At 41.1% G+C, this 13,675-nt stretch overlaps 1 protein-coding gene across 1 annotated transcript in view; it reads right to left on the bottom strand.

Moving 5' to 3' along the window:
* LOC121896703 (RNA-binding Raly-like protein) overlaps positions 1-13,675 on the bottom strand; it is a 68,490-nt gene continuing 54,815 nt past the window's right edge. Inside the window, exons 4-8 of the mRNA XM_042410631.1 lie at positions 11,192-11,385; positions 8,237-8,350; positions 5,458-5,609; positions 3,802-3,853; positions 1-2,545 (exon numbers count right to left, since the gene is read on the bottom strand). Of these exons, the coding sequence (XP_042266565.1) occupies positions 3,815-3,853; positions 5,458-5,609; positions 8,237-8,350; positions 11,192-11,385 (499 nt within the window). The 3' untranslated portion in view covers positions 1-2,545; positions 3,802-3,814. The remainder of the gene's footprint in view (positions 2,546-3,801; positions 3,854-5,457; positions 5,610-8,236; positions 8,351-11,191; positions 11,386-13,675) is intronic.

Raw genomic sequence — 13,675 nt, 5'->3', positions numbered from 1 at the left:
TCCAACCAAACGTCTATTTTATGAAAAATACCTTTACTACACTTACATTGAAATAGATTACATTCAGCATTGAGGACAAACACAAAAACACCAACAGCAAAAACTACAGTGAAGCCAAATGAAGTGTCATATTGTCATATTTACAAAATTATTCTGTATCTGCAGTTACAGGATTTCTTATTAAAACATTTTAGTGTCACTTTTTAAAAGTTTGAAATAATGTATTAAGTATAAAGAGCCACTATTGTACACTTAAATATTTTCAAGAGTCTTTTTTTTTTTTTTTTTTTAACCCAACAGATATTTTACATGAACGCCCTCAACATATTTACAGTCAGTAACAGTTGTCCATATTGTCCAGCTGGGAAAAGATGCTATAGAGGAAAAGTCAGTGTTTGACTTGATGACAGTTGTTCTAAACAGACTGTGCTCTCCATAAAACCAGTCACCCAAAATCTGGTAAAATGAAAATGATCATAAAATAAAGCAAGATATGACCGTGGTGGCGCATCTAAAAACAAGAATTGATATGACATTGCATCACTGCAGCAGAACATAATGGTGTAAACACACTGAATATTATAAACTTAATGTGTAATATATACTTAATTGCATTGTCTCAATAAAAATACAATGCAGCACAAAAGCTTAATTGTCATTTAATGGTGTGATGGGGCCACTAAAAATGATATGGTATGGATATCTTAAAACAGGAATGCTACACAGTTAGCGCATTGTTTTCATGCTAAAAATGTATTAGATGTTTGGGTACCAGAATCCAGTACAAGGCTTTATAACCTGTCAGGGGAAATACTGGGGCAATACTGGTATTTTACCTTCAGTCTCCAGCTGATGATGCTGATAAATTTTCTTCTGGGAGTAAAGTTCATTAATTGAACCTGGAATAAAACCTAATGCTAACCTCGACCAAGCTGTTTTAGCTGCTAACCTGAACAAAACTTTTTATTTGCCAAACTTATCTGTAAACTGATCTGAACCAAACTAATTGTCTGCTAAATCTGTTAGCTAACTTAAATTAAACTGTTTAAGCTGCTAAATTGTGTCATTAGCTTAAGTTTAGCCTCTGAACTGTTACCTTTCCTAAACCAAATTGTGTTATCTGTTTAACTTTGTTAGAAAACTGAGGTCCATTGTTTTATCTGCCAAACTGATCCATTACGTTAGTTGACCAAACTATTAAAGCTGCTAAACTGTTCTGTTAGCTCAACTGTAGCAAACTGCTTTAGCTACTGAACTAGCTAACCTAGACCAAAATGTTTTTCTGCTAAACTGATCCACTAGATGACCTAAACCAAACTGTAAACTGATCTGTTAGCTAACCTGTTTTAAGTGCCAAATAAACAAAGAAGTAACCGATACAAAATACTTTCAGATACTAATTAACCTAAACCAAACTGCAGATTGTTTGAACTGCAAAATTGAGCTGAAACCTTAAACCTAACCTTCAACCTGTACCAAACTGTTTTACTTGATAAATTAAATCTGTCCAAACAAGCTAATAAATGGAACTGTCAGCTTTATGGGACAGACTGCTAAAAATGTTGCAATCATTAATCTAATAATATCACAGAGGAAAAATGCAATCTCCCCATTTATATCCACTACATGTAATTTTTATTTCAGGAAATTGTTAGAGACTGTCTATATTTCACTTCGTACATGACTTCCTGAGTGAATCAAACAGTGTCATTCAGAGAGTCATAAAACTGTGATCACTGGGCCTTTAATGCAGAACTGTAATGCAGATCTGTACACAGCTGGTCACATAATGAAAACAAGCTTGATGAAAATAAACCGTTTGATAAGGAGCTGCCAGCTGCTGCCACATTTACTTTATTAACATTGATCAGAGTGGAGTCCAACATGGGAAGCAAGATTATGGTGATAAATGGGGCCAAAATTACCCTTTTTAGTAAGGAAAATGATTTTTTTTTTCAATCTGGGTGTAATTTATACAGTAAAATAGTCTAAATTATAGAATATTGTAACATAAAGATTTCAGGGACCAATCGTATTTGTGTGACAATTACTAGAAATATTCCAAATAACTCATAAATTAAATGCTTATTTAGGTAGGTGCACTATTCGTTTTAAGATGTCGGGGCACTAAAGTTAAATTAAATAAATTGCTCACATAAAGTCTCAAGTCTTTGCAAGCTTTTAGAGCATACTGAAGTGACTGTAATTCAAATCAATGGCTGCCTGAAATGTGGGAAACCATCTAAAAACTACATAAAACCACAGATAAGGGTGGTTTTTAAAAAACACAAGTTCAGCTATATTGTCCCATGTGTTAGTACTTTAGCATGGATCACCAAAATAAGCAATCTAACCCCAGTGGGGATTTTGTTTTCATTGTGGACTGGAAACCAAAACCCGAGATGGTGCAACAGAATAAAAATGAAACTGACAGTGACGGACAGATTCAGGCGAGTCAGTCCAATGCAGTTCATGTTGCCAACGCCTCGTTGAAGCATCTTTCATCCCAGCTGTCACCAACCGCACCGTCTGTTTCTGGAAGGATCTGGAAAGCGAACAGGAGAGGAGTCTGAAACAAGATGTCTTTGGATCTCCGGGACACAAACAGAGACTAAGAGGTATGAAAAATTACCATATAGGCAAAAGACCTTACTGTATATCAATACAAACAATACATTTTAATTACAGAATTTGTCTGTTTTCCAAAACCATCAACACCACTGTTAAAAAATAATGATTTTTGATGTGACAACGCTGTGGTTAAGGTCTGGTCAGGTTTAGGGAAAGATCATGGTTTGGTATAAAATGATCACTTTGTTAAGGTTAGAGAAACATGTGGTGGGTTAAAGTTACCACGTCCTTATAGTTAAGCCACCTTTGTTGTCATGGCTGCAATAATAACTACGGGGTTAAGGTTAGGGCACAATCATAGTTACGCTTATTGAAAAACGTTGAAAGATGCAACACGTGTATTAATCCACCAATGAAAATAATCCCCAACAATTGCACTCCTGTTTGAGCAATGGTTAGCAAAAACTGCAGTGCTCAGCTGATTTAGGAGATTTTTGAGTAAGAGGCCTAAGAGCTAAATGCTAACATTTGCATGCTAAAATATTCACAATAAAAATGTTAACATGCTGATGCTTAGAAGGTAATGCTTACCATATTCAACACTTTAGCTTAGCATTTGAGCATGCAATCATTTGCTAATTAGCACTAAACACAAAGCATAGCCGAGGCTGATGGGAATATCATTAGTTTTGCAGGTATTTGGTCATAAACCAATGATGCTAGATGAAAAGTCAGGTGATCAAGTTTTGACACTTCATCATGAGGGGAACATGAATACTAAATTTCACGACAATCCGTCCAATAGTCGCCAATAGTTGTTGAGATTTCCCTCTAAAAAAATGTAAACTTCATGGTGGTGCAAGAGGAAATATCAGGGAATCACCAAGTAATTGGGATTCATCCTCTGAATGTTCCAATTTTAGGTGGTGCTAGAGGAAAGGTCAAGGAACACCAAAGGATTTAGCAGACTAAAATGAAACTATATATTGTGAGCTGTTGTGTCTTCATAGGAACCAATGGACCTAGAGCTGAGTGCCCCAGTTGAAGAAGGGAAGTCAGAAATTATTGAGACACAGACAGACATATGGTTGGGTTTGGTCATTTACAGTAATGGCATTTGTTAACTATGTGAAAAATATAGAATATGACACCAGCTTCGTCCTTTAATGGGCTAAAACATCTAAAACCGCTGCTCTGGTTCTTTGAAGCGTCCAGTGTGAGAGTTCATACCTGAGCTGCAGCATCACAGGTCGTCTTCCAGATCAGACTGATGCTGCTTTATCTGGAAACAGAGGAAGAAGCTCTTAACGAGACAGTGGATCAATAAAAACACTCCTCCTCCTCCTCCTCCTCCTCCTCCTCCTCCTCCTCATCATCATCATCATCATCATAACTGCAGCCTCATCTCCACTGGAAGTAATTTATCCCCATACTCTACAAAAAGGCTAATTTTGTGTTCATAGTAACACACTTGTGTTGCATATACACACACACAGACAAAGGGTAATTACAAATACACTCTCCCTTATTCACACACACTCGGTTCCTTCATGGCAGGGAACAATGCAGCAGATTCAGGGCCAGTCTGTTCTCTGCCTCCGCTCAGATTAATGAGGCAGCTTCGCTCTGTCTGGCAGGTAGGAAACCTGCAGGCTAATTCTATATCATTATGTTTCCCTGTAAAGAAACAGCAAACAGCACTGACAGCACCGTTCCCCTGCTCGGCTGATCTGCTTCACACCGGTGAGGTGCTCAATGAAAAGGTGCTGCAAGGCAACGGAAGACATGTCGTCCACCACAGATTATACAAACTGTCTCTTTGCAACTGTGTGCAGTGTGGAGAAATGAGGCAGGTTATGTGAAAGTCTCCGAGATATTCTTCATAACGGAGGTGAATGTACAGACTGAGGAAGTTATGGACTGAGGCAGGTTAATAGGCTCTACCCTGATTTCAGTGTTTCATCTGAGCTGATAGGAGTTGGTGTTAATAATGGATTATCCACAAGAGGGCAGTATTACATAACCTTCTACAGTGGAGATGGTGGTAGTTACCCTGTGGGGTGCAGATTAGGATGTACCATAGTGAGTTACAGTATATATTACATGGGAGAAGTCGAAAGGTATTTGGAGTATGTTATCCTACGGTAATAGTTGGAGGGTAGTAGGGGTAGTTACTGACCATGTAGAGGTTTTAAAGGGACATACTGTATGTACCCTGTGGGCCTATTAAGGGTATATATTTACATTGTGCAGTAGCTGTAGGATATGCAGTATATACCCTGTAGGGGTAGCTCTGTGGGTATTAGGGGTATACACATTTACCATGCGGGAGTATAGCCTATTTACCCTTTGGGCATAATAGGTGTATATATTTACCCTGTTGGGGCAGTAGGGGTATATATTTACCCTGTTGGGGTAGTAGGAGTATATATTTACCCTGTTGGGGTAGTAGGGGTATATATTTACCCTGTTGGGGTAGTAGGGGTATATATTTACCCTGTTGGGGTAGTAGGAGTATATATTTACCCTGTTGGGGTAGTAGGGGTATATATTTACCCTGTTGGGGTAGTAGTGGTATATATTTACCCTGTTGGGATAGTAGTGGTATATATTTACCCTGTTGGGGTAGTAGGGGTATATATTTACCCTGTGGGGGTAGTAGGGGTATATATTTACCCTGTTGGGATAGTAGGGGTATATATTTACCCTGTTGGGGTAGTAGGGGTACATATTTACCCTGTGAAGATAGTTGGTGTATCTATTTGACCTGTGGGGGCAGTAGGGGTATATATTTACCCTGTGTGGGTAGTAGGGGTATATATTTACCCTGTTGGGGCAGTAGGGGTATATATTTACCCTGTTGGGGCAGTAGGGGTATATATTTACCCTGTGGGGGTAGCTGTGGGGGTAGTAGTGCTGGTAATGCAGCGGCTCGTCCTCGCTGGCCTCTCCTGGTTCAGGACTTTCTCTCTCCAGACTGCTGACTGAACCTCGGTGAGGAGAATCCGACATACTGGGCTCCCTGCTCTGAGGACACTCTGACACACACACACACACACACACACACACACACACACACACACACACACACGCACACACACACACGCACACACACACACACACACACGCACACACACACACACACACACATCAGTATTGTTGTCATTGTGAGGACCATCGCTGACATCATGTTTATTCTCCGACTGAATAAGAAAATTGCTGCATTTTACCCGGCAGGTGTTTTGACCATGAAAGCTACTTCGGAGCAGGATGTGAACTCTGCTCTGGATTCAGTCTTTTATGGGACGTTTCATTTGATTCCTCGCAGGGAGAGCCGATCTATCACCTCACTGGGACGTGTCTTATAAACACGGGAGCTTGGCTCATAGACTTCACTTTATTTTACAACTTAATCATGAGTTTGTTCTCATCTATTGTGAGAGTTATACGGCCAATGACATAAAGTAGGAAACGGTCGTATTTGGTGTAGGTTCACATAAAAAACACAGCTGACTGTTTTGACGCGTGTCATATGCCCCTGGTGTGTTTTTGGACTTTTTCAGACTAGTTCTACCTTTTACAGATGGACCTCCTTCTCTTGTTCTATGCTGTCTTTGTATAGATTTATATATGTTTGGTATAGACACCAAATTTCAGGGAAGCTAATATATCCCTATAGTTTCATTATTGTGGCAAACTCATCAATCGAGATGTAGGCGTGAATTTCAGAAAGTTGGTTTTGGAAAGTCAAACAGAAAAATGGTCAGACACTGTTTGTCAAGCAGTTCTCTTATACCAACCGTAACCAAGCAGCAGCTCCCACATCTTGAAGCTAAAGTCCCTTAAAGTACCATCAACAGCCTCTAGATGCTCCAACTGACTCCCATTCAAAAAGCCTCAACTTCTCTCTAGAAATACTGAGTCAGTCATTGTTTTCAATGAGTCATTCTGGTCTCAATCTCTAAATTCAGTCCCTCTAATAAATGTCCTGGTGGTCATTTTGGAAATTAATGCTCTGTAAATAAATTTGAAGACTTATAGTAACTTTGATGTCTGCCATGTGGGCGTTGATTGACAGCTGTGATTGACAGTTGGCTCACCTGCTGCTCCCCTCCGGCTCCGGGACTCACACTGAGTCGGACTTCCGGAGCTTCTGTTTAAAGAGTAAACTTTTCTCCAGACTTGTAGTTTGACTATAAAGACCCACACATCAACAAAATCATTGCCTGTGGGGTTTCAGATATGGAATCTGTGACATTGTTGGGTTCATCTACCTGTTAAATTAATGGATGTTTGGCTTTCAGACATAAGTTTTCAACCCCTTTATTGCAGCAGTTTTCTAATTCTAGTGTCAAAAAAATCAGTAAAGACTGTCAACATGTCACTTTGGATAATTTCCTCATCTATTTATCCTCTCGAGGAAATTTTCTTCTTCCAAGGTAGAGAAATAAAACCAACACACACACACACACACACACAGACAGACAGACAGTGGGTCGACGACAAGATAACTCCTGAGCGCTGAAGGGGAGCTTATGAAAGGTTATGAGGCCGGTGTTTATTGCTGTTTACCTCGCTGTCATAATCCGAGCTCCACTGGCGGCAGTTCTGTCATTGAACCATTACTCACAGATGCAGCGTGATAGCGGATCACATCTGATGGTAAACACACACACACACACACACACTCTCCGCATCACTGAACGCCACAGTGTGTGAGTCCCCGACAAATCACTTGCAATAATAAACCCCAGTTCAGTCGTTCTCCAGGTGGATTAAACCCGGATCAGACCTGGATATTAAACTGATATTGTTTCTTTTTGTTTATTAAAATCTGTTGCATGATGGACATGATTCACTTTGACAGATTGCTAGATTATTAACACCGGCTGGGATTCCTCTCCCACACATCCAAGACTACAGATGCATACAAAACAACAAAGTGTTGTTTGGTACAACTGTCACGTAAGCATCTCGCTAACTTTTGAGCCACAAGCAAGGATTTTGTTGAATTTGTTGGTTCCTGTTGGTCTTTTTGACTCCCCTTACTGGTTATTGCACCTTGACTACTCTCTCTGGCTGTATAACATCCAGTGTGTGCTACAGGCATAAACTGATGCATGTGAAAGGGTGTTTGTTGCACTTTAATATATATGCTAAAGCTACATGTCTCAGCAATAAGTCAGCATCTAGTCAGGAGCGCCATCGTTCATCATATATTACAGGGTAGAGCTAGTTAGCCTGAATGTTCTAGTACAGCAGATAGTTATTTCTTTCTAACATACCCTCACTCAACCACTTACTATTGATTACACCTAATAATTTCCCCTAATTGAACACCTAATCCATGTACATAATAATGATAGGCAGCTAATTAACCAATAAAAATGTATCTACGTCTTTGTTCTGTAATGTGATGACTGAAAAACACTTTTTCCTCTCAGTATATCCTAAATATTGAGTAGTAGCTTAAAATGTACTCTCTCCCAAATCCAAAGTCAAGCTCTGAACTCAAAGAGTCTTTATGGCTCCAAATCTGGAGGTTTGGTCTCAGCAGAGTCGTAAAAATGTCTGTCAGATTTTACAAAATGGAACAAACACAAAGCGACAGCGAGTAAACACACACACACAGACAGGAAGCCGTCCGGCTGCTCGCCGTTTCTACCTGAGCAGTCCTTCCTCTGTCTGTCCATCTTGTCTACGCAGTCCAGCAGGCCGTCGATCTGAACCTTGATCACCGTCAGCTCCCTCTTTATGGCCAGAAGCTCCGCCATCTTCACTGCAGAGAGACAGAGAAAATAATTTAAGATAGAGGGGGGGGGGGGGGGTGATACACTATATGGCCAAAAGTATGTGGACACCCCTTCAGGATGAACTGTGAGCCAGACTTTATCACCCAAAATCAATGAGTGCGTTAACATGCACATGAGTACTGTTGTTTTGATCACACTCTGGACATCTCAGCCGTTCATTTCTCTACCAACAGAGAATGTTGAGAAACCTGGATCAGGTGTTTACATGCCACACATCCTGGTTTCTATTGGAGTACTCCAGCTAGCATATCAAGGTTTCTCCAAACCGAGATATGATGTTAACATGTGCAACACATAACTGGGATACTAATACGCATGTAAACACACTTATAATTTGTCAAGTGTGTCTTAAAACAAACAGTCAGGAGCCCAATTGAACAGTGAAACATGTTTTTCTTGCTGTAATCATTCCTCCTGTTCATACTGACCATTAGAAGATCCCTTCATAATGACCTTACAATGGAAGTGATGGGGGACAAAATCCACAGTCCTCCTTCTGTGCAAAAAATGTATTTCAAAGTTTATCTGAAGCTAATATGAAGCTTCAGCATCCAAATGAGTCAAATCAAGTAGATATCTTTCAACGTTACAGGCTTTTTAGTGCCAAAGTCCCTCTTTTTGTTACTATACTTCCACCTGCAGCTCAACAGGGAAACACTGTCCGAGGAAACACAAAGAGGGAATTTGATGCTAAAAAGACTGTAAATGTGTCAGATATCCACTTGATATGACTAACTCAGACTGCTGAAGCCTTTAATGTTCTTGTGGTTGGTTCCAACATGGTGTATTTTCTTTTAGTTATCCATTGGACCGGGACAAACACACCCAACAACAACAACATCCTGCAGATCAACATCCCAGATTCTTCTTGTATGTTGATGTCTTTTAGGAGTATTTCCCTTTATAAGCTAGCTTGAAAAACAGTTTGGACCAGAGTCTAGTTTCACAGCTCCATGCAGAGGCAACTGTCATCCTGTGATCCCTGCAGTCATCAAGCTTGTAGTCCTGCATCATCAATTACTCCGAGCGCTGCACTCCCACCTCCTTCAACCACAGAAGACTGTGCCCTCGCTGTGCTCTGTAATGGACCGCCGGCGCCACCTAAAGCACCAAACGACCCTGAAAACTACTTCACTCCTGAAAGCTTTTCGACCTCGGAAGCTTGCAAAGGCAATCTAATTTCCTCGTGATGGGGCGCAGTAAAAACTATTAAGGCTTGTAATAAACTAGTATAAACAATTCTTATTTGCCATGCATTATTAACTCAGTCTAATTGCGAGCCCTGATAGGCTCGGCTAGGTTATAGCGGGGAGGAGAGCCCCGTGGTACAGAAGCTTTTAATGAAGAGACCATCTGGCACCCCTCCACACGCCTCCTCTCCAGTACCCCTGGGGCCCTACCACCCGAGCCAAGCCGTCACACAGGCAACATGAACAAGATTTCAGAGCAGAAAGATCCTCGGAGTGCAGACTTTAACAATTTCAAAAAAGAAAATATTACAGCAGCAAACGTGAACATCCAGGCCGAGGCTTTTGTGTGAGTTGGAAATTTAAAAGCTGTTAATTTGAGAGGGTCGGGGTGTTAAACACTCCTGCGTGTCGACCTCTGCCATCAGCGGGGGTCCTGGTGTCTCAGCCATCACTGGTTAAAAGCTTTTTAACATTCAAACACACACAACTGCCTGAACACGACGCACCCACGCTCATAATATTTATATTCGTCCTTTAAACTCAACAGCGTTACGGTCATAACCCCGGTTAAAATGAATTCATTTGGTTAAACGATCATGTAGATAAAACTCTTTGTGCTCAAATAAAAACGAAAGCGTTCAAAATAATCTAAATCATCTAAATCAAGTTTCTGGAAAGTTGTGGAGATAAGAGACCAAACATGTAGTTACCGTGGACAGAAGAATGGACTCGATGCCTCTTAATGGGCGTTTTACAGGAAATTGCAGGAAGTTTGGACTCATTCTGACTTTTTTTGTGATGATAAACTCCAAAATATACAGCTCCAGTTTATTTTGGGGATGTAATTTTCTGGCTTTTGCACAAAAATAGGTGCTTGTTAAACTTATTTCCTGCAATTCCTCACAGTTTTGCAGACGGTTTTAGTTGCGGGTGCTGGACTCAGGTGTTGTAATGTGTCTTTTTTTTTGTTTCTTCAAGGTGTTTGATGATGAGTGAGGTGATTGGCAGTGCTGATGGGGAAGAACCAGCACTCTTGTCAAAGAAGAGGAGAATCAGTGGAGAAAAAAAAAAAAAAAAAAATAGTTCTTATTGGATGTAGTTTTACCACAATTTAGAGGATGAAGAAGACAAGAAGTGGACAGAAATCAATGAAGCCCTAAAAATTTCATGTAGGTATCAAGCTGTGTTTTGTTGATTCTGTTTTCTTTTTCCCCTTTGGGTTCCTAGAAGCCAAAGAGGAGCTGAAGTTAAAAAGAATCTGTGAAAGATCCCCATCGGAGGGAAACGTGTGATGTTGCACGATTCACCGCCGGCGTTTCCGACAGACAGACATGTTTATTTCCTGCCATAAATGATTTGATTGATTAAATGATTTTGCTGCTATTAGAGCCTTTTGAGGTACTTGTACTTTACTTTATACTTCCACTCTACTACATTTCAGAGGGAAATATCGTACTTTCTACTCCACTACATTTATTTGACAGCTTTAGTACATTTCATGGATATGTTCCCCAACGTTTGGCCTGATGGAGACACTAAAGGAACATTCAGGGTGACAACAGTAACATTTGTGAAAATATGGACGTCGTCATGTTGATAAAAAAAATTTTATCTTACATTTGGCGTTGCTGCTGCCGGAGGAGGAGGAGGTGGCGTGCGTATTGTTGCTCCTGCTGGACGCTCTGCTGCTCTTCATCCTCAGAGCTGCTGTGGAAGAGGAAGAAGAGGAGGAGGAGGATGAAGGGCGGGTGCGTTTGATGGGACTGGGATCCACCGGGACGGAGGTGGGGACGCGCTGGTAGTCAAACACCCTGAAAAACACACACAAACATACGCATACACATCATCAAAGACGGCGCAGACATGAGTCCCATGATGCATCACTGCCTGAGGCTCCGCAGCAACATGCTGCTCGTTTGTGTCGCGGCTGTTTTATTACTGTAATGAAGTGGAAGGTAATTTATGTCATGAATAGATTTAATCTTTATGTTTGTGAACTGAGGAGCAGTTCAGTTTGTGGGGTGAGTCTGTGAAGTGATTCATGTAGTTTAACAGGAAGTACAAAGGATGCACATGTGCCTCTCAGAACTACTGCGCTCATTAACTTTGATATTTTCTTTGCTTTTGACCGAAGGAATAAAATAAATCCACCACAAGACATGTTGTGGGCAGAATGACTCTCCTTTTTTTAAAGGATAAGTCTGGTGATACTCTATATTTCTCTTATTTTTAAAATATCCCATCCCGTGTTCCAGCTGTCTGTTGGTGGAGGTTTGGTTACACCGCAATTTAATGTTTTAAAACATGATTTTATCAGCTGATAACTGCAGGAAGAGACAGCCGGAGAGTCAAAGAGCTACAGGACAAAATGTGAAAAGGGATTTCTGCTGTTTTTGTGGCTGCCGGCAGTGTTTCCTCCTGCGGACAGTCACAGACGGAGAGATTTCCTCCAGCAGGTCAATGCTGCTGTTAGCTGCTGAAGCTAAAACTGTCTTCATGTGAAAATAAACCAAGACAGGTTTATTTAAAAATGTAAAGGTTCTATATGTAGAATTGTGAAGTAATTTATGTGTCATTGCCAATGAGTGAACTGGTCGTAATGTAACATAAAAAATGAGACCTTCCCCGACTTTCTCAGTTGTCTGTATCAGCCTGTAGATGTGAGGACCTGGGCAGGATTTTCCACGACAATCCAACGGAAGTGACATTCCCATGTGCCTTGCCTCGCATGCCTGTTGCCTTGCGAACAACAGGCATCTACCACAACAAAAACGGTGCTATCCGACCAAAAACACCCTGCAGATATTAGCTCTCCAGCTAATGAAACAGCTAGCTGCCTCCGTCAACCGCTACGCATTTCACAATAAAACACCCCCGCAATGACATGTCATCGACATTATTTCCTAAACAAAGGAGCAGAAGACAAACTCCAGAGTGATAGCAGATCATAGCTTACCCCTTTTGTTTTTCCTGTTGGCAGTCCAAAGGTCGTAATAAGCACACATGTCACAACTAAACCACAGCTCGTTACAGCTCACTGAGCCTACTGGTGCTGAGTAAACACGGGCGGGTCAGGTTCAGGTGGTTGATTAACACATATTTGTTTGAGTTGTGCAGTTCAGATTGGCTCTCAGTGGCCACAGCGCAGCAGGAGCCCCCGTGTGAGTGTTTGTGTGTGAGCGAGCGAGCACACATACATACAGCAGGGGGTCTGACTGAGTGGGAGTGAGAACTGCTTTGCTGAAACACGGTGCAAAACACAACGTTAGAGATGTTTTATGTAATTATGAGAAGTGTAAGCAAGGAAAAAGACATCACCTGTAATAATCTCACGTGAGTGTGAGCACCAGGATGTTGACTGCAGCTCACTTAACGCCCACAGATGTCACTAATGAGAAGGAAATTCAGATTCTTACATATAGAACCTTTAAATGTCTTCCTCTCATTACTATTATTATTATCATTTTTCTCTGATGTCACTGAGCAACTCCTGTCTCACACATCCACGCCAACCCCCCGGTTGTAGTTAGGCTCAGACCTGCAGATGAAGTTAATTATTATAAAAGTATTAAAATGATCTATAAGGAAATTAATTGAGAATGAAAGCTCCGTCATTATTATGTAGCTGCAGTTGAAAGTCAACTGAAAGTGAATTTGGTCTTAAACGTGCAGCACAGCTGTTACCTCTGCTGTGAGTTACCTGCTCGAGGTGAGCCGAAACTCTCTGAAGGACAGAGTGATTTATCTTATAAAAACGGATAACTGGCACTGATTTCATTTCATCAAATAATCCGACATTCTCTCCCTTTAGAGTTTCCAGCGTATCCCTTTTTTCTAACAGGCGTCGCTGCTTGCTGACACAGTTTCCTCCCACGGTTGTTGTGGTCTGATAGAGTGTGTTGTGCTACGGGTGAGAGCTGACTGACAGCTCCAATTTGATGCAGCGAGCGATAGAGGAGGCGACGGGGAAGACGACGAGCAGCCTTTCCTCTCCCTGTCAACCTCTGCTGTCTATCACGGCAGCCATCAACAGCTGGAGGAGGATCGACTTGCAGGGGAACGCACTCCATCTCTTTCACTGTCACACCAATAAACGTGCAT

Source organism: Thunnus maccoyii, chromosome 5 (assembly GCF_910596095.1).
Source record: "Thunnus maccoyii chromosome 5, fThuMac1.1, whole genome shotgun sequence".
Taxonomy (NCBI): Eukaryota; Metazoa; Chordata; class Actinopteri; order Scombriformes; family Scombridae; genus Thunnus; species Thunnus maccoyii.
The sequence above is the reverse complement of the archived record's forward strand: the minus strand, read 5'-3'. Positions and strand labels throughout refer to the sequence as shown.